Source organism: Apus apus, chromosome 15 (genome assembly GCF_020740795.1).
Source record: "Apus apus isolate bApuApu2 chromosome 15, bApuApu2.pri.cur, whole genome shotgun sequence".
Lineage (NCBI taxonomy): Eukaryota > Metazoa > Chordata > Aves > Apodiformes > Apodidae > Apus > Apus apus.
Genome location: NC_067296.1, coordinates 717,203 through 743,514, shown reverse-complemented (window position 1 = coordinate 743,514; position 26,312 = coordinate 717,203). Strand labels below are relative to the sequence as shown.

General features: G+C 50.7%; 1 protein-coding gene across 2 annotated transcripts; it reads right to left on the bottom strand.

The window, feature by feature from the left end:
• Positions 1-1,759: 1,759 nt before the first annotated feature.
• Positions 1,760-26,009, bottom strand: PIGU (phosphatidylinositol glycan anchor biosynthesis class U). Of its 2 annotated transcripts, none has more exons than XM_051633520.1 (12): positions 25,602-26,009; positions 22,585-22,649; positions 21,350-21,409; positions 20,351-20,413; positions 18,770-18,879; positions 16,253-16,353; positions 14,241-14,338; positions 10,181-10,335; positions 9,561-9,704; positions 8,649-8,773; positions 6,676-6,818; positions 1,760-3,462 (listed from the first exon to the last, which is right to left on the bottom strand). In XM_051633520.1, exons 1-12 carry the CDS (start codon positions 25,666-25,668, stop codon positions 3,349-3,351), a joined length of 1,245 nt encoding a protein of 414 aa, XP_051489480.1. In that variant the 5' UTR covers positions 25,669-26,009; the 3' UTR covers positions 1,760-3,348. The 2 variants fall into 2 exon arrangements, with proteins under 2 accessions (XP_051489480.1, XP_051489478.1); XM_051633518.1 differs by lacking the exon at positions 25,602-26,009 and adding an exon at positions 24,121-24,603.
• Positions 26,010-26,312: the final 303 nt, after the last annotated feature.

Here is a 26,312-nt window from a genome sequence, read left to right as displayed (position 1 = left end):
GCAACTTGGCCCTGGGTGGGCCAGGAGGTCCCAGCAACCCCCCAAAGCCTCCCCTGGGACCCACCTGCTGCTGAGGAGGCAGGACAGGGTATCCAGTCCCTGCCCGAGCTGCTGTGGGGTGGCCATCACTGTCCCTGTCTCTGCTCCTGCCCCTGTCTCTGCCCCACACCTGTCCCTGTCCCTTCCATACCCATGACAATGCTGCTGCCTGTGACCCTACCCTGATCCTTCCCATAGCCCCACCCCGGCTGTCCCTGTCCCTGCCCCTGACATTGCACTTACCACTGCACTGTCCTAGAACCATAGACTGGTTGGGGTTGGAAGGGACATCTGGAGATCGAGTCCAACTCCCCGCCAGAGCAGAATCCCCCCAGGCAGGTCACACAGGAAGGTGTCCAGTTCCTGTCTCGAAAGCCTCCAGAGAAGGAGACTCCACAGCCTCTCCGGGCAGCCTGTCCCAGGGCTCTGTCACCCTCACAGGAAAGTTTCTCCTCATGCTGAGGTGGAACTTCTTATGTTCCAGTTTATGGCCATTGCTCCTCATGCTATCACAGGCACTGAGAAGAGACCAGTCCCTCTTCTTGACACCCAGTTTTATACAGTTTGGTTTCAACAAGTCCTTCCATAAGATTCCTTCTATTGACAAGTCTGCTGAGGTGTTGTTTGGAAAACAACTTCTGTGGAAGGTTTTGAGGAGTAAACTGTCAACTTTGTGTGTCACAACATTTATAACATTGGTACCTTCAGCTACACAGAAAAATCCCAGGTGGGCAGGGCCACAGGAACAAATGCTCCTGTCAGCATCATCTTCTGATGGGCAAATTATGTTCTACTTTGTGGGAAGAGGGAGGCTGCCACATGGAGATCCCCAGAGAGTCCCAGCTCTTCACCCTAGTCCTAAGTTCTCCTACTGCTGTCAGGTTGGAGCTGGCGGTTGGAGCTGGCACTTCATAAAACCTTCAGAGTGCCCCAGAACCATATTTGCTTTTGGGCAAGCTCCAGGACCCCTTGTTTTCCCTCCTCATCCCTCTGTTTGCTTTCAAGTCCCCTCAAGACCCCTCCATGTGTCTCTCGGTGCTCCCCAGAGTCCCCCCCTCACCCTCAGCCCCCCCATAGAGTTATAGAATGGTTTGGGTTGGAAGGGACCTTAAAAATCATCTAGATCCAACCCCCCTTGCATGGGCAGGGACACCTCCCACCAGCCCAGGCTGCTCCAAGCCCCATCCAACCTGCCCTTCAACACTGCCAGGGATGGGGCAGCCACAGCTTCCCTGGGCAACCTGGGCCAGGGTCTCACCACCCTCACAGGGAAGAATTTCATCTTCACGTCTCACCTAAATCTCCCCTCTTCAACTTTTCAGCCATTGCCCCTTGTCCTCTCGCTACATGCCCGTGGAAAAACCCCTACCCCAGCTTTCTTGTAGGCCCCTTCAGGAATTGGAAAGTTGCTCTAAGGTCACCATGGAGCCTCTTTTTCTCCAGGCTGAACAACCCCAGCTCCCTCAGCCTGTCTTCACAGAGGAGCTGCTCCAGCCCTCTGATCATTTTTGTCACCCTCCTCTGGACTCACTCAAGGAGCTCTATGACCTGCTTATGTCGGGGGCTCCAGAACTGGATACAGTTCTCCAGGTGGGGTCTCACAAGAGCAGAGGAGGAGAGTCACCTCCCTGGACCAGCTGGCCAACCTTCTTTTGATGCAGCCCAGGATCCCCTTGGCCTTCTGGGCCCACCCTCCTCCCCCACACAGAGCACTCAGAGGTGTTTGAAACTCGTAATTTATTTGTGCTCCCGTGCCCCAAGCAGCCCTGTCCTGGTGCCCCCACCATGGCTGGTGCCCCCACCAGGAGCTGGGCTGGGACCCACAGCCCCACCAAAGCACGAAGAGCAGTGCAGTAAGGCAGAACTTGTAGTTGGCCAGAAAGAAAGAAAACCTGTTTACACAACTGCTTGGGCACCTCTGTCTCCCAGGCACTCTGTGCCAGGTCCAGTTTGGTTTCGGTGGTGTGACATTCCCAGCCCTTTGGATTTTTCTTGGGATCAGTGGGGAAGCCACCAGTGAGGTGGTTTTCACACTGCAGGTGCCACTTCCCTGCCACCAGGGCAGCCAGCAGAGCCAGCAGCCAGGCTGGCAGCTTCACCTGGTGGGTCACATTCATGGGGTGAGCAGAGGCAGCAGCTCTGGAGGGAGCAGGACTGAGCACAGAGGGGAGCAGGGGGGTCCAGGGGCTGCTGCCTCCACAGAACCTGCACACAGCCACAAGAGACCACCCCTGCACTTGTGAGGGTAACACAGGGAAGTGTACAGCCCAGGGCTGAGCAGCTGTGGAACACCTGGAGCCCAACAACCCCACCACAGCAGTGGCCAAGGCTCCTTCTGGATTTGGTCTGGGGCCTCCAAGGGGAGATGCTGACACCTCCTAGTCCCCAGCCAGGCAGGCAGCTTGTTCATTCCACATCCAGGCTGCTGCCCAACCAATGTCAACTGTACAGTGTGAGCCCTGCACTGCCAGCCTTTGTTACCCTACAGAAACAGGAGCAGTGGGATGTGTCTCCACAGTGATGTCCTTTCTTCTGAGACCCTGCAATGCCTCTGTGCAGCTCCCAGCATGGACATGTCTGTGTTGCTTCAACAGGATACAGCAGTTCCCCAGCACCCACCTGCTCCTGCTCTCACCCCAGTTCCAGTTCTTACTAGTGTTCGAGCTCCAAGACTTATTACCTGTGGCAGCAGCTTCAGAGGTCCTCCTTCCAAGAGGTCATTCATCCTGGTCATGATTTATTTCCAAGCACCCACCGTGCCTGAGCACATCTGATTTGTCCAGTTCCCACAACAGTAGAACCAAGAAATGGCATCTGCATCCAGGGCTTATGCACCAGGCTCCCAGAGGTGGCCTCGTGCCAAGCAGGAGCAGGACTGGTCAGAGCAGTGAAGGGGAGATTTCCAGGAGAAGCAAATATCCCCAAGAAGCAGTGAGGGTAAAGAGTTTGAGGTCTGAGCTATTTCTGGGCCACAGATTCAGCCCTGGTTTCAGCTCAGACACTTTCTCTGGTTCCTGCTGGACTGCTCAGGGTAGTTGGCTGAGATTGCAGTGAAAAGCAGAGCTGAGGGATGAAGGGAGATGCTCCAGGGGAGGCACTGCAGCTCCTACTTGTAGCTCTTAGTGTCTGTGCACTGAGCCCACAGCTCAGGAGGGTATTCCCAGAAGAATCTCAGAGCCCTTTCTCGCAGCAGGTATCATTCCCAAAGTCAGATCTCATTCAGGGAACCATCCCCACCCGCCCCACATACCCCAAGCTTTGCATGTTCCTCAGAGTGGTCCATGTCCCAGGGAATGGTGGGCACCATGCTTACTTCAAAACCAGCATGGCCTCTGTCCCGTCCGGCCGCGTCAGGTGCAGCCCATGAGTGAGGTAGAACTCCCGGCGCAGGAAGGCGTAGAAATAATCCGAGATGAGCAGGATCTGCAGGAGGGAGATGGTCAGACCTATCAGTGAGGCTACACAACAGGGGAGAAGGAAAAAGGACACGTGGCTGTGATGGACCCTGAAGGGGCTTTGGAAGCTCTTAGGCTTTGTGATCCTGTGGGCACTGCTTGCTCTGCCCATGCCTGGCAGCGTGGAGCCAGCGGAGACTGGAACAGACTCATTTCCCCCCGTGCTCAGCACTGGGGAGGCCTCACCTTGGGTGTGTGTCCAGTTCTGGGCCCCTCACTGCAAGAAGGAGATTAAGGTGCTGGAGCAGGTCCAGAGGAGACAACGAGGCTGGTGAAGGGACTGGAAGGAAAGTCTTACAGGGAGAGGCTGAAGGAGCTGGGGTTGTTTAGCCTGGAGAAGAGGAGACTCAGGGGGGACCTTCTCCCTCTCTACAACCACCTGAAGGGAGGTTGTGCTCAGGTGGGGCTGGGCTCTTTTTCCAGTCAACCAGTGACAGGATGAGAGGGCCTGGCCTGAAGCTGCTCCAGAGGAGGTTTGGGTTGGATATCAGGAAGCACTTCCCCATGGAGAGGGTGATCAGACATTGGGATGGACTGCCCAGGGAAGTGGTGGAGGCACCATCCCTGGAGGTGTTCAAAGAAAGGCTGGATGTGGCAGTTAGTGCCATGGTCTGGAGATGTGGTGGTGTTGGTCATAGGCTGGACTTGTGATCTTAAAGGTCTTTTCCAGCCTTGGTGATGCTGTGATTTTTTGTACTGACAGTGTCTTCTCACAGACATCTCTGCTAAGGAGACAATAGCTCCATAAACTGGCCAAATTATGAGTCACAGCTTTACAGCCTCACTCTCAGGACTCCTGCCATGCAAGCACTGCCGTGCAGCTCAACCCAAATGCTGACAGTCTTTGGCTTCTGATTCAGCACTTTTCAGGTGCAATGGTTTTTCAACTGCCATCTCTACTCAGAGCGTAAGAAGCCTGCAGGCAGCAGAAGGAATCCCACAGCTCCTCACATCAGCCTCCACAACAGAAGGTTCAGCAGTTTAACAAAACATTTCTTGCCAGGCTGAGGGGTGAAGAGCAGAGCTGAAATGTTAAGGCTGTGGCTTCATAGTACAAGCCCTGGAGCAACACCAGCTACAAGCACGTCTTCCACCCCCAGCACTTCTGCATCTACTTCCCCACCCCTGTCTGTTGTCCCCTCTGTGGGGCAGACAACTCCCTCTAGATGTTTTCAAACTGTCTCCCTGTATGTGGTAAACCAGAGCTGGTTACCCCTTTGCCCCTGTGCTGGGCACTGGTGAGGCTGCACCTCGAGCACTGGGGGCAGTTCTGGGCCCCTCACTGCAGGAAGGACTTTGAGGGGCTGGAGTGTGTCCAGAGGAGGGCAACAGAGGTGGGGAAGGGTCCTAGAGAACAAGTCATACAGCTGAGGTAACTGGGGGATGTTTAGTTTGGAGAAGAGGAGGCTGAGGGGAGACCTCATGGCTCTCTACAGCTGCTTGAAAGGAGGTTGTAGGGAGGTGGGTGTTGGGCTCTTCTCCCAAGTGAGTAATGACAGGACCAGAGGAAATGGCCTCAAGTTGCAGCAAGGAAGGCTTAGATTGGATATTTGGAAGAATATCTGTACTGAAAGAGTGGTCAGGGATTGGAATAGCTGCCCAGGGAGGTGGTGGACTCACCATCCCTGGAAGGATTAAAAAAATGTGGAGATGTGGCACTTCAGGGCATGCCCTAGTTCTCTTCAGGGCATGGTGGGTTTTCTTCTAGGTTGACAGTTGGACTCAGTGATCCAGGAGGTCTTCTCCAACCATGACCATTCTGTCATGAGTCTCCCCTCAGCCTCCTCTTCTCCAAACAGGCCAGGAGGATATGGAGGAGTGAGGGAAAGAGGAACAGGCTTCAGATTGCTGAGGTCAGAGGAGAAAGTGTGAAGCAGAATGGACAGAGAAGGGCAGATGTGCCCAGGGAGAGTGAAGCAGCCACGCTTGCTCTGCCCGCTGTGCTGAGCACCAGGGCTGCCTGCTGACCTGCTGTGCTTATTTGGTTGATTTTACTTTGAACTGAACTCCTTTGCAGATGGGAAAATAAAGACCTGAGGTTAACTGGGATGAGGACTGGTTCTTTCCCACAAGTTAATGACCAGAGAGCAGATCTTTGCTCTGTCTGCACAAGGCCTTCAGGATCTGCTACAGCTTTCTCAGGTAGTTAACAAAGCAGGCAGTAAAAAAAACCTCTTAGAATATCAATACCTGTCACCAGTAATTGAATTTTTACTATTCCTTTCATTGTAGAGACTTGTAGTGAGTTAGTGAACCACTCCCAGGTTCCTCTAAGTGCTCCTCAGTGGTACCTCCACACTCCCTCTCACCCCACTCACCGTATGGAGCCACTTTTTGCTTTTGCACAATGGGAGTTGGTCTCCACTTACCAAATGGGTGGGAGATCCCAAGCAGGTGATTTTCAGCCCCTGGCAAAACTGTTCCTCCAGTTTCAGGGGAAGCAAAGGTAAATGGCTGAGGCACATTAGGCAACTTCAACATGAAATGAAAATTCTGCTCAGCCACATGTGAAACTGTGCTGGGGCTTAGGGACATACAAGTCAGCACAGAGAAGAGCAAGGACATAGAAAAAGTGTCATCAATTGTGTACATCCAATTCCACCCTCCAGGGAGGCTAAACTCTGTTTTCCCTAAGGCTGGTGAGAGTCATGAACCTAAAACGGCCTTGAGAGAAGCAGGGAGAGCAAGCCCTGGTGTGACTGGAACCCTGCATGTACCCACACCCCTCCACTTCAGTGAGCTATGCTCAGAAAAATTAGTGCCATGTCCCCATGCATGGGGACAATTACCTGCTGTCCTGCCCCACCATTGCTGCCCTGTGGTCTTTTCCATTTCCCCTCTTAGCTCACACTTTCTCCATTCCTGTGTGCTCCTAGTGCTGCCAAACTGCAGTGCCTTTCCTCTGCTGCTGAGGAGCAGACCATGTATCTTGCAGGGCAGCCCAGCCAGACTGTTAAGCTACAGCTCAAATCCAACAGGAACTCTTTCCAATCAGTGTGTCAGAAGGCTGGAACCTGCAAAGACCAGGCTGGAACCCCCAGCAGGGGGAGGCAGGAAGGTGCTGCACAGGACTACAGAGGATGCAAAGAGTGAGACATCCTGCAGAACTCCCAGGTGCTCAGAGGACACCTGAAGCAGTGACCCATCCACAGTGCAACCTTGTTTGCCTTGCTCTACTGACCTGCCCAATGTTGAAGGTCAACGTGATGGCATAATAAAAATTGGAGTTGGCACTTCCTGCATAAATCCAGAGATGCCACAGGACTGGGAACAGGAGGGAGCAGACAATGAGCACACAGGACAGGATGAAGATGTTCCGGAGAACTGTAAAACAAAACCAAGCTGTTAGAATGTTGCACTATTGAGCAGCCACACACACACCACCAGCAGTGGGAGTCAGGGGGTGTGCAGGGGGGCAGAGGAACATGCCCACATGTACTTCTCTCCAATAATCTTTCACACTTTGCTTTCATGATTTCCTTTCTTTTATAAGAATTCCACTATACTTCCCTTTAAAATAAATCCTTCGGCCTTTGTTAGAGAGTGAAAGCCTCATTTGTAGCTCTTCCTTCCAGGTACAGCTTCCAAACACCCTTCCTTGGAGGACTTTGGGTTTTTGGTGTCTACCCTACAGCAACTAGCAGTTTTGAGAAGGGTCTTTCCACCAGCACCACACTTCAGAGAGCAGAGCACGCCGTTCCCTGGCCTTGTCTAGCTGACAACAAAGGAAAGAAATGAAGTTGTGGGCCATAGGAAAACAGATGCTTTCCCAGGAGGTGGAAAGGAAACACAAGCACCATCAAAGGAGCAAACTTATACGGCCCAAAGGTGTTGATAAACACACAACCTCAGGAGGTGCAAGTGTGGCCAGAATCATAAGTCTGCATGTGACTGGTGGACAAAAACAAAGCACAGCTTTGTCTAAAAGAGCTAGGCACTACTAGGCCAGGAGAGACGTTTTTTCTGTGAACTATTTATGCCTGTCCTTGGGCAGCAGCATCATAGTTCAGCACTTATGTTGCTGTCCTTGGCTCAGCTGATGTCTCTGCACGTGACTGAAAGGCTCTGGACCGCTCCGCAGCGGAAGGAGCTACCGGACATTTGAAGAGCCTTGTCACATCCAAACAGCTTCACACCTATCTATTTAAACTTCTTCTTAAGCAGTTCTGTTTGCTCACTGTAGGGTGGGAGCCTGTGGCACGTCCTTCTCACTGGTCATAGTCCCCTTATCTGCAGCTGAGCTCTGCTGAATCAGGGCTCCTTTCTCAGACACGCAGCACCTGCCGGGCTGTGACGCGCTCAGGGCCAGCCTGGGGCTCCCTGCCCTGTTCTGTCACAGGCCCCAGCTTTCCTTAGTCTGAAACTATTAGATCAGATGGTCTCCAAGCCTCTGGACCCCTGATTCTGTCTCCTGACGTCAGGCAGGCTAGATGTCCACAGACACACTTGGCCTGGGTTGGAGAGGACTGCAGTAAAAGCCCTGGGCAACCTGGCAGGGGTGGTCAAAGCAGTTGGTCTAAGCAAAAAACACCAGGAAAACTTCCAAGAGTGTCTGTCAGGTTTGCAAAATCTCCCCAGTGCAGCAGGTTCTAGAGACTGAGTTTGAAAATCATCAGGAAGCTCTCTGGTGATTTCAAGAGCTAAAGAGGCTCTTTATGAAGTGGTTTAGAAAAACTGGACTTGGAGCACTTCAGTTACTTCCACTTTAAGCACAAAAGCAGATGCAAACCAAAGAACCACAGCAAGGGGCAGGATTTTGAGGCTGGGGAACTCACCAACTGCTGAAGGACTTTTCAAATTACACAGCCTGAGATGGGAGTGAAGCTTTGGAAAGATGGATGTACTTTAAATAAGCCACATCCCTTGTGCAAGACTGTAAAAAGTTTCTTACCAAAAAAGTTCATCCTCACAACAACTGGGAGAGAAGGGGAAGGTAGAGGAACAAGTGAATAACATTCCCTCCTTGACCAATTTTGACCCTAAGTCCTAAAGACACATTAGAGACTTTATCACCAGAAGAATCAAACCTACTTCCAGACAGCCCAAGGAGGCCACAGGACCCAGCAGACAAGGGTCTGGTTTGTTTTAGGGGTGACAACTAGTGGACAGACTTTCTCATTCCAGGCAAGAAACAATCAGCCACAAAGAACTTACATCTGTAAAGGTGGCTCCAGACTGGCAGGAAGGCCATGTACAGGGCAACATCTCCCACAGTGGGGTAGGACTTGAAGATAGAGATGATTGCAATCTGGACAAACATGAAGAACATGGGGTGTTCCCTAGGAGAAAAGACACAGAGGAGGAGAGGATGTAGTAGGGTCTCTGGAAACTGGAAATAAGTACCAACAAGGGCACAAGTGTACTGTGAGACAGGCCCAGAGGCCTCTTGTACCCCTGCTCTCTCCAAACAAGCCTTCCAGTGCTGGCTGGGATAGACTGAGCTGCCCTGCAGAGGAGCAGTGTCAAGAGGATGCACATCTGTTCACTGCCCTCCCACAGGGACGTGGTGTCTCAGCTCAAAATACATTTGTCCAGCTGGTCATCCCAGCTGCTCTTCCCCAGCTCTTTCTTCCTCACCAAAAAGCAACAAGCACCTCCACTCTGAAGGTTGTTTGGAGAAGCCCACAGTTATCCCTCTGGTGTGTCATGATGTCTGGATCCATTCCAAGACAACAGGATAAGCTCTCTGAGAATCCAGGCATATTCATGGGTGTTTGTATCAGGAAGGTCTGTAACACTGGGAGCACTGTGCACTAAGAATGTGCCCAAGATTTCACCTTTTTTCCTGACTATAAAGAATTTGAAGTTTCAGCCAAGAGTTCTTGCTTTCTGCCTACACTGACTTTTGCTGTCAGGGAGCAGGCACCTCCACAGCCTCCATTTCTGCACTCTCTTTTGATGCCTGCACCACATCTGCGACACAGCAGAGCCCAACTCATTCCATCTAAGGGGAATAAAGATTTGAAACTTTGGGAGATCTCTCCAGGCTCGTAGATCTATCACCAGCCTTACAAGCTTCCACTGCACCACTAAGAGTCAAAAAAATGAGCAGAGAAACATACTTACTTTAGCTTTATTGCCAAGGGGATGGTGTAGAAGAACACGTTGATTTGAAACACGCATATGAAGAAAAGACTAAAGTGTTCAAACATCTCTGCAAAGAAGTACCAGAAAAGGCCAATATTGGGAGTCAGATCCGGAACAGAAAGGCTGAAATTTGAAGGCAACATTTTAAAATGGTTGTCTTACACTTCTATGCTTCTGTTACATTAATTAATCATTGTGTGAATCTAGACTTTCCATCCATGGGAAGGAAACTGAAGGGGTAACAACCTGGACAGAAAAGGGACTGATCCTTCCCTATGTGCCCAGCAGGATTTAAACCATTCCCAGGCAGACATTTCTCCAGAGACAAAAATTTCACAGCCATGGTAGCTCAATGATCAAATCAATTTCTAATCAACCCAGTGGAAAACACCTCCTGTCTTCCCTACTTTGAGCTGTTACTTAACCAGCAGAAGTTGGCTGACACCTGCTCTCCTCCACACACTTCTCCCTTTCTTGCATTGCCTGTAAAACCACAGATCACACACTCTAAGGACAGGGTGTAGGGCACCTGTGTGTGATGCACAATAATCAACAGAAGGAGGGCTGGACAGAAAACCAGTAAAAAACTTCATACTTACATAAACCCGTAAACAGATGGGATAAAATCCCAGGAGTTGAGGAGGAAGAAGGAGAGGCAGATGATCACCACCAGGCTGCAGAGGTACAGGGCTGCATACTGCATTGTGTAGAGCCAGAAGCTTTTACTTTTCAGTTTTATTGGTATGAACTGACGCTGGAAATAAGAAAGAAGGCAGATAGCTAGTCCTCAGCAGGTGGAAAGGCACCAGAAAGCCTGAGTGTTCTGAACATCATTTCAAATCAGTGAAAGAAAAGATCAAACACTGGCCCTATGGCACTGGAAGGAGCAGCTCTCAAGCACAGTTTGCTTGGTGTTCTTCCCTCTGGCCAGTTAAGTCATTCATACACATCACACACATTTCCAGAGATGTGCTTGAAAATCCAGTAGCCAAGCTGGTCACTTCTGCTTGATTTCTGACTGGTTTGGGTTGGAAAGGACCTTAGAGATCATCTAGATCCAACCTCTCCTGCATAGGCAGGGACACCTCCCACCAGCCCAGGCTGCTCCAAGCCCCATCCAACCTGCCCTTCAACACTGCCAGGGATGGGGCAGCCACAGCTTCCCTGGGCAACCTGGGCCAGGGTCACACCACCCTCATAGTTAACAATTTCCTCTTAATGTCTAATCTAAATCTAATCCCTCTTCCAGTTTGAAACCATTCCCCCCTCATCCCATCACCCCCTGCCCTTGTCCAAAGTCCCTCCCCAGCTTTCCTGGAGCCCCTTCAGGCACTGGAAGGTGCTCTGAGGTCTCCCTGGAGCCTTCTCTTCTCCAGGCTGAACAGCCCCAACTCTCCCAGCCTGTCTCCAGAGCAGAGCTGCTCCAGCCCTCCCTTCATTTCCATGGCTTCCTCTGGACTCATTCCTAGAGCTCCATGTCCTTCTTGTGTTGTGCCTCCAGAACTGGACACAGTAGACCCTGCACTGCTGCTGCCTTCTGCTGCAGGATCCCACATCAACTGCGCAAGTGAGAGCCCTGCTCCACCACTCAGCACCCTGTGATAGCAGGTTCCCACCACACAGACTGGCACTCATGCTCCACTGACAGGACATCCAGTGTGTTCCTAAGGACAAAGGAGCCCCTCTAAAAGGCTGCCTCCTCAGACAGAGGCAACTGCTGCAGCTCTGCCACTGCCACTTGTCCTGATGTCAACCAAAGCCCTTGTCACATAACAGGACATACAGGTATCTCACTCCAAGAGGTCCCCTGGCTGAATTTGTCAAGACAAATATACACACAGGGGAAAACTCCTTTGGGAATTGCTCAGAGTTCTGTAGTTCTGGAGCTTTTCCATTTGGTATTAGGGCTTCCACTGGCAGGAGATACTCAGAGAGCCCCCTTAACCTGATGTGGGCTCTGGGTAAAGCACATGCTGCTTTCCCTGCCACAGTGTGTTGAACACCACTTGCTGGAACGATGTAAGTAAGTTTACTATGGATTTTAGGAAGGACAGATTGGAAAGTGCTGCAGAAAAGCTATTAAATTCTGTACAAAGAATGCAGGAAAGTTCATGGACAAGTCTGGAGAAAAGAATATCCACTAGCACTGTCTCCTGGAAAAGTTGCAAATTAGGCACTCACACCTCAAAGCACTTGTTGCTTAAGAACACAACACTTGGACTTTACTGTCATTTTACTTTGACTACAGTTAAAAGAGAACAAATGAGAACAAAATATAAATATATATAAAAATTAGCAAACTGAAGAAGCAACACTAACTGCAGGAGTTCTTGCCTTACAAAGAGTAATCATAGTAACATTTCTGAAAAAATGTTACATGAGACATTCATGTCAAATAGTCAGGGAAAGAAAACAAAGTGATTTTCAATTCTCTTTTGAATCACAGAATCATCAAGGTTGGAAAAGACCTTCGAGATCATCAGGTCCAACCATCCACTCTACAACCCCCCACAGCTAAACTATCTCATGAAACACCACATCCACCCCTGTTTTGAACACCTCCAGGGATGGTGCCTCCCCCACCTCCCTGGGCAGCCTGTTCCAAGGCCTCAACACTCCAGCCTGGACCTCCCCTGGTGCAGCCTGACCCCATCTCCTCTTGTCCTGTTGCTGGTGACCAGGGAGAAGAGCCCAACACCCACCTCACCACAACCTCCTCTCAAGTAGTTGTACAGAGCAATGAGGTCTCCCCTCAGCCTCCTCTTCTCCAGGCTGAACAGCCCCAGCTCCCTCAGCCTCTCCTCATCAGACCTGTTCTCCAGACCCCTCATCAGCCTGGTTGCCTTTCTCTGCCCCTTCTCCAACACCTCCATGTCCTTCCTATCCTGTGGTGCCCAAACCTGCCCCCAGTGCTCGAGGTGCAGCCTCACCAAGGCTGAGCAAAGAGAGGGGCAGGATCACCTCCCTGGTGCTGCTGGTCACACCGTTCCTGCTGCAGGCCAGGGTGGTGGTGGCCTTCTTGGCCACCTGGGCACATTACTGGCTCATATTCAGCCAGCTCAGAGCTGAATAAGCTGAAGAGCTGGCTCTGAAGCTCAGAGATTTGGGAATAGGCTGTAATGAACCTATTCTTTAGAGTAGTCATGAGGAAGACAGGACAGAAGCAAGAAAGACTGGCAACACACCCCATAGCAGGACTTTCAGAATGGCAAAAATAATAAAAACTATAACTAAGTGATGCATGAATTGGGATAAGAATCCTCTGGCAACCATCACAGCCTTGCTTTCATCCCAAACCAGAATAAGATGAGCAAATGATCAGGTTTCATTAAGTGCATTATAATCTGGGCTCTCCATTAATCCCTTGCTTACAGTGTCAGCAGGAGAGCTAAGAGAGAGGAGGGGAAGCAGGCAGGCAAAAGCTCAAAAAGAGCTGTCTCAGCTTTAAGCCTTCTCCTTGCCCAGAGATGTTCCTTCCAGCTGGGCTAGTTCTGCCTGGAGCACAGAATCACCAAGGCTGGAAAAGACCTCTGAGATCACCAAGTCCAGCCTATGACCAACACCACCACATCTCCAGACCATGGCACTAACTGCCACATCCAGCTTTTCTTTTAACACCTCCAGGGATGGTGCCTCCACCACTTCCCTGGGCAGTCCATCCCAATGTCTGATCACCCTCTCCATGGAGAAGTGCTTCCTGATATCCAACCTAAACCTCCCCTGGAGCAGCTTCAGGCCAGGCCCTCTCGTCCTGTCACTGGTTGCCTGGAAAAAGAGCCCAGCCCTACCTGAGCACAACCTCCCTTCAGGTGGTTGTAGAGAGGGAGAAGGTCCCCCCTGAGACTCCTTTTCTCCAGGCTAAACAACCCCAGCTCCTTCAGCCTCTCCCTGTAAGACTTTCCCTCCAGGCCCTTCACCAACCTTGTTGCAGCACCTCAAGATCCTTCTTGCAGTGAGGGGCCCAGAACTGCACCCAGGACTGGAGGTGAGGCCTCCCCAGTGCTGAGCATGGGGAGAATCACCTCCTTGCTCCTGCTGGCCACACCATTCCTGATACAAGCCAGGATGCCACTGGCCTCCCAGGCCACCTGGGCACACTGCTGTTCAACAGGCTGTCAACCAGTGCTCCCATGTCCCTCTCTGCTGGGCTGCTCTCCAGCCACTCTTCTCTGCAGGGCATAATTGTGGGCAAAGTGCCTGTCTGCTGGGACACTGTGCACCTAGGCCTGATCCTGCTCTGCCCTGCTGGAATTCAGGGGGAGGGAGAAAGGACAAGGGGAACCCACCACTTTCACAAGCACATGCCTCTTGCCATTCAACTCAGCATTTCCGAGTGGGAGTGAGTCAAACATTCAGCTCCTCATTCAAACACAGCTCAGTGACCCAGGGCAGTGCAAAGGAAGTTTTCCAGGTCTAAAACCCTCACTGCTGTTCACATGACACTTATTTCAGCCAAGCTGAACAGTCAGTTCTGTAGGTGACTTTCTGCTCTTCTCTCTCTGCACAGGCACCCCCATTAAGGCTTCAAACCTCCCATGGCTTGACGTGAGTCACTTTTTCTGTAATTCAGGACTTGTCTGGCTGCCCTCTCCATCACTAAGGACTGTCCCTGCACAGCTACAAGAGGATGACAGGAACCGAGGGTTAGAAATCACCCACCTGTAGCAGGTAAAGGAGTGCTGGAGCAAACAGTGTGAGAGGGTAGAGTGACTGGTACGTTGCTAAGGCCAGGAACACAGCACTGAGGAAGGCACTACCTGCAAAGAAAAAAGCTCATGTTCATTTGTAAGGAACATTTGATATAAACAGCCTTACAGACAGGAAAGAAATGCATTACCAACATCAGACCACCACTTAAAGGTGCTTTTAGCCAACGTATCTGGGAGAGTGTCCTTTCCTAGCCACAGTCTGAACCAAGAATGACTCATAGCAAAGTGATTCTCACACAAGAAAGAACCACTGGCTGGTTTGTGGCTCCTGACATTCACACACAGCGATAGGATCATTCAGGCTGTACCTAGACCATGGTGAGTGCTGTTCATGCATGGGAATGCAAACACTGAAGTGATATCTGCAGGCACCAGCTGTTAACTCATACTGGGCATGCTGGATAACCTCATCACCAGACTGTGTCAGAGCCCTCAGCAAAGCTCTGTGACAGAGCAAGGGTAACTCTGCAGCTGAAGGAATGAAGCAGCATGAGCCTGACTTCAGATACCAAAAGTGAGGTACAGAAAGGATTAGACCAGCTTTTCAAAGTGGTCTTAAAAATACAAATGCCTTTATTGAGAAAGCTTTATTTGAGCTGCCTCGGGTCAAGCTGAATGCTGAGAACTCATTGTCCAACTGCCAACACCAGAAGTCAAGTCCAGAAGGCCCCAGGTTAACCAATAGAAACACAACGCAGCAGCCTGGTTACAGCTTTCAGTCTTATGTCACCTGATGGAAATCATCTGTAAAAATACAACTTAGACAGCAGGACTCCTGCCTGTGCATGGGACTAATTGTCAGGCCACTGCCATCAAACACTTGCTAAGCTTTTCTCTGCTTCTCCCTTTGGAAAGGGAAATGACAGGGTTACTTGGTGATGAGCCTTCTCCATCCTTCAGCTGCACCCTCCTAGACAGGAACCTCCCTGTCCCCTTCCACTGAATGTTCCATTCTGCACAGAACTAACAAACTGGTGTCCAGAAATCACTGTCAGAACCTGAGAACCTCTTTGCCCCTTTTCAGACCCAGAGGCTCCACACTCCCAGGCAGGGAGGAGACATGAGGGCAGCCCCTGCAGCTTTGTCTATGGCTGAATGTCTTACAGCATCAGTGAAACAGAATCAGCTTAACTAAATGCACCCCACTTGTTTGCTTTTGCAAATGATTTTAAATCAAACCCCCTCCTGCCTCAATTATTCAACAACTGGAGGAACACTTCCTTTTGGAAACACCAATAAAACCAGTCTGTACCAGCTTTCTTCACAATGTTTGGAGACAAGAGACCAGACTGACCTTGCCTCTCATACAGTAGAGAACTCTTCAAACTTACATGACAAATCACACACACTAAAAGCCTTTAGAATTGGGGAGCCATAAAATAAAACCTGGTGCTATGCATAAAATTAATGGAACAGCTGTTCTGTCATCACCTAGTCAGCTGTGCCAGTATGGGTCTTTGGTTACTGTTTCTGCTTTTAATTAGCTCAATTAGCTAATTGCAAACCAAGGTTGCAACTGTGAGTGAAAGCCAAACAATAGCTGCAGGCAACTGCTTTTGAATAGAAGTTCAAAGATACCCTTAGAAAATAAATAGCACACAACCCTTTAAGTGCATATTCATGTACAGAGGAGCAGCAGAGCTTTATGGCCTCCTACACACAGACACACAGTTCTTCATACACAGAAAACTATTCAGAACCATCCAGGAAGAGGAGTCAGTTTTAAGAAATTAAACTTCTAGGTACACTATGATGAAAGAAGTTTTAACTTGACTGTAACACCTCTTGATTTCTAGTGATTTCAGGTAGAACTTTGACCTTCCTCTAGTCTCTGCTTCTGATGAGTTACACTGAGATCTTTCTAGCAATCATATCTGTGAAGTTCCACCTTGACCTAATTTCTGAGAAGTTTCTAATCTTTCTAGAAAGACATACTGAACCATTTTTAGTTCCTTGTGTTACCTTTTATTGTAGCTAAAATGAAGAATGCAGTGACAGTGTTGTTGATGGCACAGGTGGACTTTGCCACACAAGACATCACAGTGTAGGGGTTTAACAGGTAGCTGCAAAAGAGCAAAGCTTGAGTTACATTCAGAGGAAACATGCAAGAGACATTCAAAAGAAAAACAGGCACAATTCGCCATTTCAGTTTCTGCACATTTGATGGGATGTTCTTGCCATCAAGTTCATTCAGCTCAACAGGTTTCAGTCTGGAGAAAATCCAGATCCTTGGGTTGTAACCTTGGACAAAGTGATCACATGGAGCACAGTGGAGGAGATGGTTGGGAAATGTCTAAAATACAAGTTGTATCCTAGAAAATAACTACCAAATGTGTTGCTTGCTTTGCAGAAACATTGTGCATTTATTCAGATCTAGGAATGTTTGGTTCAAAGTAAACTCTTTCTGCTATTCATATCTACTGACTCTGAGAAAGTAATACAAATAAGATCACAGAATCACAGAATGTCAGGGGTTGGAAAGGACCTCTGAAGATCATTGAGTCCAACCCCCCTGCCAGAGCAGGACCAGAACTAGGGCAGGTCACTCAGAAAGGCATCCAGACAGGTCTGGAAAGTCTCCAGAGGAGGAGCCTCCACAGCCTCTCTGGGCAGCCTGTCCCAGGGCTCTGTCACCCTCACAGGAAAGAAGTTCTTCCTCATGTTGAGGTGGAACTTCCTGGGCTCCAGTTTGAATCCACTGCTCCTCATCTTATCACAGGGCACAAGTGACAAGAGCTTGTCCCTGCCTTCTTGATGCCCTCATGTATTGACAGACATTCATTAGGCCCCTCCTCAGTCTTCTCTCTAGACTGAACAGCCCCAGGTCTCTCAGCCTTTCCTCATCAGGCAGGTGTTCCAGTCCCTTCACCATCCTTGTAGCCTCCCTTGGACTCTCTCCAGTAGATCCCTGTGCCTCTTGAACTGGGGAGCCCAGGACGGGACACAACACTCCAGGTGAGGTCTCACCAGGGCCAAGTAGAGGGGCAGGAAAACCTCCCTTGACCTGCTGGAGACACTCCTCCTAATGCACCCTAAGATACCATTGGCCTTCTTGGCCACAAGGGCACATTGTTGTCCCACAGATGACTAGACAGCAAGATGGAAATAAATCCTGAGACACTGGCAGAGTCTCCCCCTACCCACCTGCACCTGCACGCTCCTTCTATGGCAGAGCCATCATTTATGTGTCACCACAACATGATCTGAGCACAAAACCTGTCACAGCTATGAAAATCTGGCATATTTTAATGGCAATTATGGAAAGACATCAAGCTCTGAACACCTCTACCTTCCGGAATGCCCAGGACACCAGCTCCTTAGAGGGATTACCAACACCATAAGAAAGATCAGCATTGCTAACAATGAAATCAATCATCACAGTGAGTAGACACAGCTGAAAATTCCCTCTTTTGATATAATTGTATTTCCTACTTCTCCAAGTCCCAGCCTGCCTTTGTCTTTGTGTTTCCAGAGAGAGAACCTGCAGCAGGACAGGTTCCTGCCAACCTTGCTGTGGTAACGTGCAACAATGGCAAACACAAACCAGTCTTTAATTGACAGATTCTACCTTTCTCACCCTGGGGAATTTACTATTTGACAAAATTAATACAAAAGGAAGAAAAAATATCAACTTTCCTAATGGAAAAGTTTCTCTGTCAAAGAATAATTCAGATTATAATTTATTCACATCAAAATCCGAATTAAAATAATTAATTGATGTTAGTACCTTGCTTGCATATTATTAATTTTAGCTGAAGCCTTCTGAAATAAAAAGATGTTTAGTACAGAGGAACACTGAGATATGACAGTACTAAGATGACTTGAAGATGGGAGATTTAGGTTAGACATTAAGAGGAAATTGTTAACTGTGAGGGTGGGGAGACCCTGGCCCAGGTTGCCCAGGGAAGCTGTGGCTGCCCCATCCCTGGCAGTGTTGAAGGGCAGGTTGGATGGGGCTTGGAGCAACCTGGTCTGGTGGGAGGTGTCCCTGCCCATGCAGGGGGGGTTGGATCCAGATGATCTTCTAGATCACTTCCAACCCAAACCATTCTGTGATTCTAGGACCACCTGAAGATATCTTTGAATTATTAGAAGCAATTCTGGGATAGTCAAGCTGTGATATCCAGCAGACATTTTGTTCAACTGCTGAAAACTTCTCCCTAACTTTTCTGAAAAGACACCTGAGACATTTGGAGGCATAAAAGGAGTTTTGAGGACATTAGCAACCAGGCAAAAGAAATGGTGACCTGTGCATTCTTGCTACCAAATTAATGACCTTGCGCTGCTGAGTCTTACAGGGCCTGAGTGAATTCCCTTGTTGGCAACTCACATTTAGAAAAACATCTGCTTTTCACTTTCAGAGTATGCAGGCCTGGGGGGATTTGAGAAGTTCTGAAGAAAAAAACCAATCTTCAACACATGCTGAAGCCCCAAAGCAGCCAAGTACCACCCAGAGGGAGCTGAGGGAGCAACACTCACCAGAGTGCTACCTTGAGAGGGATGTAGTGCATCTCCATGGGCGTCCGGATGAGTTCAGCCACATCTGGTGCATACTTATCCAGTTCTATCAGGAGCTTTTGCTTTTTAAACTGAATGAGGGAGAATGAGCAGAGACTGTCAGATCAGGAAAGTAATTATTTTTTATTACTCAGGATTTCTGTTACTGTGAAACATATGAGCCAAAACTCATGTTATGTGAGGTGTTGCACAAACAGAAATACTTAACAATTGAAGTGGAAATCAGGAGAAAACAGATCATCTCTGCTTATTTGAACCTCCCTAATTACCTGTGTCTAGCTCTTGACATGGCTGACAGTCAGTTCACCCCATTAGAGTTTAATACTTTCAAGCTTCCTAAAGCCTGTCCAGATCTCCAAGGGAAAGTTGACTTTATCAGTCCCTCTTCAACATCCAAGGCCCTGAGAGACCTAGTCACAGAAGGTCTGTGTTTTTTGTTACTGTGAAGATGGATACCTCTGTGCCAAACCCCTCTGAGGGACCCAAAAATCATCTTTATTCCATCTTGTTCTATGATGCCTTCTATCCTTCTATGGAGACCAAAAAGAAATCTGAATTAAGAACCTACTGAAATACACCATGGTGAGAGAGATGTTGGTAATAAATTCTCAATGATCAAAGTAACTCACAGGCAGGATTTTTGTATGCCTGTATTGTGAGTTATTTCTTCAACCTCTAAGTTAGAGGACAAGGAACAAGCACATAGCTGGACAGGAGACTGTGAATGCAGCCTCCCTGCTCATGTTGATGCTGACTCACTGCCTCTCTGGATCACAGACAGCTCAGCACTGCTTACACAAGATGTTCCTGGAGCTACTTAGGAGGGAACTGGGAGGAATCACTCCCCCCAAATACACTTATAATACTCCAAATACTTTATAATTTGAAGATAGCAATTAATATTTGGTGTCAGACTTTCACCTTGACCATTAGAATAATTTCTGTCACCTCTGCATCCTTGGAAGGTTTTATTCTTTCCTTTACACATTTCCAGTCTGTGTATTAACTCCTGCTGTGTGCAAACACCAACCATGTTCAAGGTAAAACAGCCCAGTCCCAGCTACAAACTGTACAGAAGGTTGTAGCAGGAGCAGAGGTGACAAAGGGGAGTGCTCAAGTCTTGCCAGATGCAAAGTCAGTCATTAAATTCTGCAGACTGCCATACAACTGAAGGTGGATGGAGGTCCATGTTGTAAAATCTCAGATCTCCTCTTGTATCCTGTGACCCTGCACTTACCTGCACTGCCTCCTCACAAATTTCTCAGTGTTTTTATACTCCTTTCAGATCAAAGCACCTACACTGCATGATCACCATTCCAGAGCAGCCTGGTAGCTACAGACACTAATTTGTTTCATGCTGTGTTACTGTCACCACAACACTTGACATACCATGGCTGTTACCACACTCAGTCCCCATGTTTACTGATCCACCAGATACCATCAGAATTACTGCAACAAGGACTGGATTAAACTGCTTCCTCTGGTGTGTGTCTTCTTTGGGACAAGAGAATTATATTTGCTGGGAGAACAGGGTCATCTTACCACAACTTTGTTGAAGTCCTGAATGGCCAAGTAAAGGGCAACTGCAGTTAGGACATCAGTCATCTAAAAAAGCAAAGCAGAGACAGGCTGGCTGAAAGCAAAATAAACTAATGGAGAAAAAGTTATTGGACAGTTTTGCAACGCTGGATATGGACTCTGATCTGGCTCAGCTCACAAGAAGTAAAAACAAGCTCTACAAACACTAGATTGCTGATCTGGTGCAATCTGCACACACACCACCACTGGATTTTGAGGCCATGGGCTGTGTCAGATGTTAATCTTTACAAGACAAGAGAATGTGGATATAAGGGGAAATAAATTGTTTATGGAAATAAATATGCCAGGCTAATAGAGAGAACTGTTGGTCTAATGAGAGCACAGGAAGCACTGGGGCAGTGCCCAGCTGGCTAAATCCATCCATCTGTGAAGGCAGCAGAACAGTGCTTTGAGCTGCCCCACACAGACCAGCAGCAGAGCCACTTGAACCAGCAGCACCAGCCCAGTGCCCATGGCTGGAGCTCTGAGGGACACTGCCCAGAGGGCCCTGGGGGGAGGCTCCACCAGGCAGCATGTGAAGCCAGCAAGGACTCAGAGGACAGTTCCCAAGAGACATTTGGGGCACTGACCCATCTGTGCCTCTTGCAGGCCTGGGGTTTGGCAGTGGATTTGGTGAGAAACACTGCAGTGTAGGGGTTAGGCTGGGACACAAAATGTTCTGACCTGTAAGAGGTAAACTTTGAAATATGAAACCAGTAAGTGCCAATTTCCGTTCCCTCTGCGGGGATACTGACCTAAGCAAGAGCTCACCAAAAAAAAGAAGGAATATGCACAAGAGAAAAGCCCACATGTGGGTCTGTCCAAGCAATGCTGCCATTCTAGTGAAACTGTGAGTTCAGCAGGAATCTGAGCTACAGGGAGGCTGAAGGTCCCTGTTTCTTGGAGAGGGAAAAGGAAGGTCCCCCTCAGCATTTCACAGGGCAGCTTTTCAGGAGCACTCACCATGAACACCAACTCAGCATATTCGATCAGGAAGTGAAAGAGATAGATTATCAGGGGTGTCTGGAAGAGAGCAGAAGGGAAACCCCTGTCAAACACTGTCCAGATAAAACAGCTGGTGAGAAAAACTGAGTAGTACTAAGACAGACTGCAAAAAGGCAATTTTCCTTCCAGCCTCTTCTACAAATCTGTTACTTCAGTGATTAAGGTGATTAATCAAAGCCCACTTCCTGGCCTTTCTCCTTGCAAAGTTCTCACTTTATAAAAGACACCATCAACTTTGAAAATTATATTCTATTCCAACTTCTAAGTTCTACTAGTACAGTGGTAGTTACAATAGAAAGCATATAAAGACCAGCTTTAGAAAATATTTTGTTCTAGATAATCTATTTTTGGGTTGTTTGCAGGTACTTTTGAAAGTATTCCCTACATGGCTGGTTTCACTGTTGATCTGGTTGTTTAGATAAGTCTTTTATAAAGCAAGAAGAAGAAAGGATGTTAAAAACATACAGCATTAGGACTATGGTCCTCTTGCTCCCACAGATCCTCCCTTCTAGAGTAAGAGTGTGTTTCTGAATTAGTCCTGGCCCAGAAAAGCTTAACCTGGAAGCACTATATTCACATGGTGTCAGTTCAGTCTTCACTGTGAGAAACCATATTTCTTTTGCAATACCTTTAAAATAATATGATGGAAAAAATAAGCCAGGAAAAATATTCACAGTCTGGGAGAAAAACTGCATTCAAAGAGTAATTTATTGAAGAGAAACAAGGTTTCAGAAGTCTACAAAGTATCTGCCTCACCTCTAGGTGACACTATGTACTAATGTTCCTTTTGTAGCAATAAAACAACTCACGGGCATAAAACCCCCCAGTGTTTGGAGGAACAAGGTGTTTTCAAGATGAGGAACAGAATCCTCAAGGGCGGAAAAGACCTTCAAGATCATCAAGTCCAGCCATCCACCCTACAGCCCCCCACAGCTAAACCATCTTATGAAACACCACATCCACCCCTTTTTTGAATACCTCCAGGGATGGTGCCTCCACCACCTCCCTGGGCAGCCTGTTCCAAGGCCTCAACACTCTTTCTGGGAAGAAATTTTTCCTAATATCCAGCCTGGACCTCCCCTGGTGCAGCTTGACCCCATCTCCACTTGTTGGTCACCAGGGAGAAGAGCCCAACACCCACCTCACTACAAATCACTTCAACTCCATGGTTAAAACCCAGCAAGCATACTGACCTCATGAAAAACAGCTCCAGAATATGGTGAGACCCCTAAATCCAGCAGAGCCAATCCTTCGACCACTGAAACACAAAAAACACCCACATTAGAACCCCCTCATGTGGGAGGAGAAAACTCTCATGATGGCAGAACCAGTTTTCAAAGCCCATGCTGGTAAGAACCTCCCAGTGAATCCCCATCTGTGGGTGACACAAAACTCCACAAAGCCAACAACCAGCTAGGATTGAGTCTTACTTTTGCCACACACGTTTCTTCAGTAACTGAATGGGCAGTTGGAATCTACTTATTTGTTTCAGCTAAAAATGTTAAGGCTGAAATGTTTTGCACCTTTAACTATGCACAAGCCACATGTATGACATTTATTAAGTCACCTATTGTGGGATACATAGTATCTTTTCTGGACAAATACTTAATTCTAAGAGGACATATTAGGACAAATCAGGACATACTATGCAATTTGAACTACTTTGCCCAATTAGATGGTAGAGATATATGAAATGTCCAAAACCACAGTAGAAGAACAGAAATAAATACAGGTTACCAGGCAAAGCTAAAAGCTTTTGTTTGAAACTTCCTGACATTTTGCACCCTTAATTCAGATCCTTTGCAGCACATCCAGAGGATCTGCACCTTACTGGGCACAAAGGTTCCCCTGGGGACTGGGCAGAGCATGCAGTGGAAGAAGAGATAGGAAATGGGTCCATTTGTTCAGAGGGAACTGAGGCAGGAGACTGCAGGGAGCAATGAGAGCTTCCTGGTTCAGTGATACACTGGAGAAGGAGATTCTGTTTCTGCCACAAAGTTCTTGTTCCATGACAGTCCAGGCTTTTCAAGAGGATCCTAATTGTGCTCTTTACTCTCTAGATGCATTCCTTGGTGCTCTAAGGTAAGAGCTGAAGTATCCATTGCTACAAGGGAATTTTTGGAGCTCTGTTTCAAAACTGGGAAGTGTGAAGTGCTACACACCGTGGAGCAGAGACCTTAGGTCATCAAATCCATTCATGCCTTGACCTTCATTCTGTGCCAGTGTTTTCCACCCCAAAACTGCAAACAATTTTACCTGCATAAGAACTGGATGTTATTTTCCCAAAGGGCTGCCTTTAAAGTAAAGTTAAGGTTCCTAACGAGCTCAGGTGCCACAGAAAGGAATGCCCCCCAGAAGCCTCGATCCACCTCAGGGTCCCCAAGTGCAGACGCGGCCTGAGCTCGGCCCGGGACACCCCGCCGGGCACGGGGCACGGGGCAGCTGCAGCCTCACTGCCTGCCAGGGTTTCACAGTTTTCCATTGCACACACAACCAGTTTGTACCAGTGCAACCAGCTGCACCCGGAGGCTCAACCCGCGGCCCCCGGGCCCCTCCGGCTGCCGAGGCCCCGCTCGTCCCCCCGGGCCTGGGCAGGAGCGGCGGGAAACGGCCCCGGAGCGCAGCCCAGCCCGGCCCGGGCCCTGGGGGTCCCGGCCCTGGAGCCGCCGCCCCCGCGGGCCCAACCGCTGCGGGGGAGCCGCGCGGGGCCCGCGCCGCTCGGGGCTCACCTCGCTTCCAGGCGTTCAGCGGGGACGCCACCTCCACCCGCTCGGAGATGAAGGCGGCGAGGCTGGAGCGGTAGAGCACGGCCCGGACCGTCACGGCCGCCAGCACCGCCAGCACCAGGGGAGCCGCCATCCTCGCGGAGCCGCCTGTAGTTCCCGCGGGCGCCGCAGAACACGGCGCCAACGCAGCGGCCCGCCCGGCGGGACTACAAGTCCCAGCAGCCCCCGCGCTGCCGCCTCCCGGCAGTGCCGAGAGCTACGGCGCGGCGGTGGGGCCAGTTTGGCCAGATCGCGAAGGGGTTGGGCTGCGCTCCTCGGGCGGGAACACCCGCCGCGCCGGCGCCGCGGGTCCCGCTCCTCCCCCGCCAGCGGCCCCTCCAGGCAGCTGCGCTCCGGGCCGGGGCCTGTCCCAGCGCCTGGCGGGGCCCGGCCGCCCCCTCGGTCCGGCCCGGCTCCCGGCTTCCCGTCCCCGTCTGTGCGGGGGGCCCGGCGCCCGCCCCATGCTGCTCCCCGCCCCGCACCGCCCGCCCTGTCCCGCCCTGCTCCGCTCTGCCCCGCACCGCACTGCCCTGTCCGCCCTGCCCGCACTGCCCCGCTCTGCCCTGCCCTGCCCCACCCTGTTCCGCACTGCCCACCCTGCCCGAGCTGCCCCGCCCTGCCCTGCCCTGCCCCGCCCCGCCCTGTTCCGCACCGCCCGCCCTGCCCCGCGCTGCCCCGCACCGCCCCGCACCGCACTGCCCTGTCCGCCCTGCCCACACTGCCCTGCCCTGCCCCGCAATGCCCGAGCTGCCCCGCACCGCCCCGCACCGCACTGCCCTGTCCGCCCTGCCCACACTGCCCTGCCCTGCCCCGCAATGCCCGAGCTGCCCCGCACCGCCCCGCACCGCCCTGCCCTGTCCGCCCTGCCCGCACTGCCCCGCTCTGCCCTGCCCTGCCCCGCGCTGCTCCGCACCGCCCCGCACCGCACTGCCCTGTCAGCCCTGCCCGCCCTGCCCCGCCCCGCCCCGCACTGCCCCGCACTGCCGTCCCGCGTCCCGCACGGAGCTGGTCCCGCAGCCTCGGCCTTTCCAGGCGGGAGCGGGCGCGGGGGTCCCGGCGCGGGCGGGTCCGCCGGGGCTCCCTGCTCCTCCGCAGCCGCAGGACCCTGCGCGGGCCCCGCTGAGGCTCCTCGGGCTCCTCTTGGCCCGTCCCTCCCGCCCCGGGAGGTGCCCCGGGATCGCCCCGAGCACGGCTGCTCCCGGGGCGCCTTCACCCCGCCCGGCCCGGCCCTGCGGGGCAGCCCCGGCCCCGCCGGCGCGGGGGGCAGGGCTGCGGGGCGCCCCTCAGGCTGCTCCGAGCTCTGCCGGGGGCGCACAGCCCCGTGGTCTCTGCCAGCTGCCACCACCCGCTGGTGGCTTCAACAAGACCGTCCGTCTCCAGAGCTTGTGAGTTCCTGGGAAACCTTGACAAACCTGCCCGCCCCGCACCTGCTGCCCGCCCCGCACCTGCTGCCCTCCCGCTTTCCAGCAGCTCGTTTCTCCATCCGCATCCGTAGGTGCCCGCACAGCCCATCCACACTGACGCTCGCAGGAACAGCCTTCACAGCACCCTCGGGAAGGGAAGTAGAAGTGAAAAAGAAGGAAGATCCAGTAGACTCTTAAAAAAATCTAGGCACAGATTGGAGACACTTCCTATCATGGCACAAGAAGACAACAGTTATTGTCATGTAAAGAAAATAACAGAATTTGCTGGCTGGGTGTAGCCGTTGGACAGAGCTGGATAATGTCCAAGTCACAACATTTAGATCGTGTTTATGCAGCTGCAGGGCTACAGTGTAGACTTGCACCCACCTGCAGGGATGGAGAAGGGCTGCAGAACTGTGGGATGTGGTCCCTGAAGGCCCAGATGGCACAGCAGGTACTGCCCCAGGACTGGGGGGCTGGTGGATATAAATGATGAATCACGAGCACTTTCTGTACGAGGACCACAGCTACCTGGAACAGCATCAACCCCCAGATGCTGCAAAACAAACCTCAGCTCTCCGTGGAGTGTTTCCTGACGTGCTCCCTCCCTTGCCAGGGTGAGGCAGCATATCTGTTCAGGGCTTTCCTTACGTGTGGTCCCATCTGCTGCCCCAGGTGACAAACCTGGCCCTGAAGCAGAAGGGGAAGCTTCAGTGCTTGGTCCACCATGTGGCAACTCTCCTGCTCCCTGCT

Bases quoted from the DNA above. Each gene is read 5' to 3' on its own strand.
- PIGU (XM_051633518.1), bottom strand. From the start codon at position 24,250: ATGGCGGCTCCCCTGGTGCTGGCGGTGCTGGCGGCCGTGACGGTCCGG. The intron at 22,650-24,120 runs GTGAGCCCCGAG...TTTGTGTTTCAG, and splicing joins GCTGAACGCCTGGAAGCGAG to TGGTCGAAGGATTGGCTCTG. The intron at 6,819-8,648 runs GTAAGTTCTTTG...TTTGTTTTACAG, and splicing joins CTGGAGCCACCTTTACAGAT to TTCTCCGGAACATCTTCATC.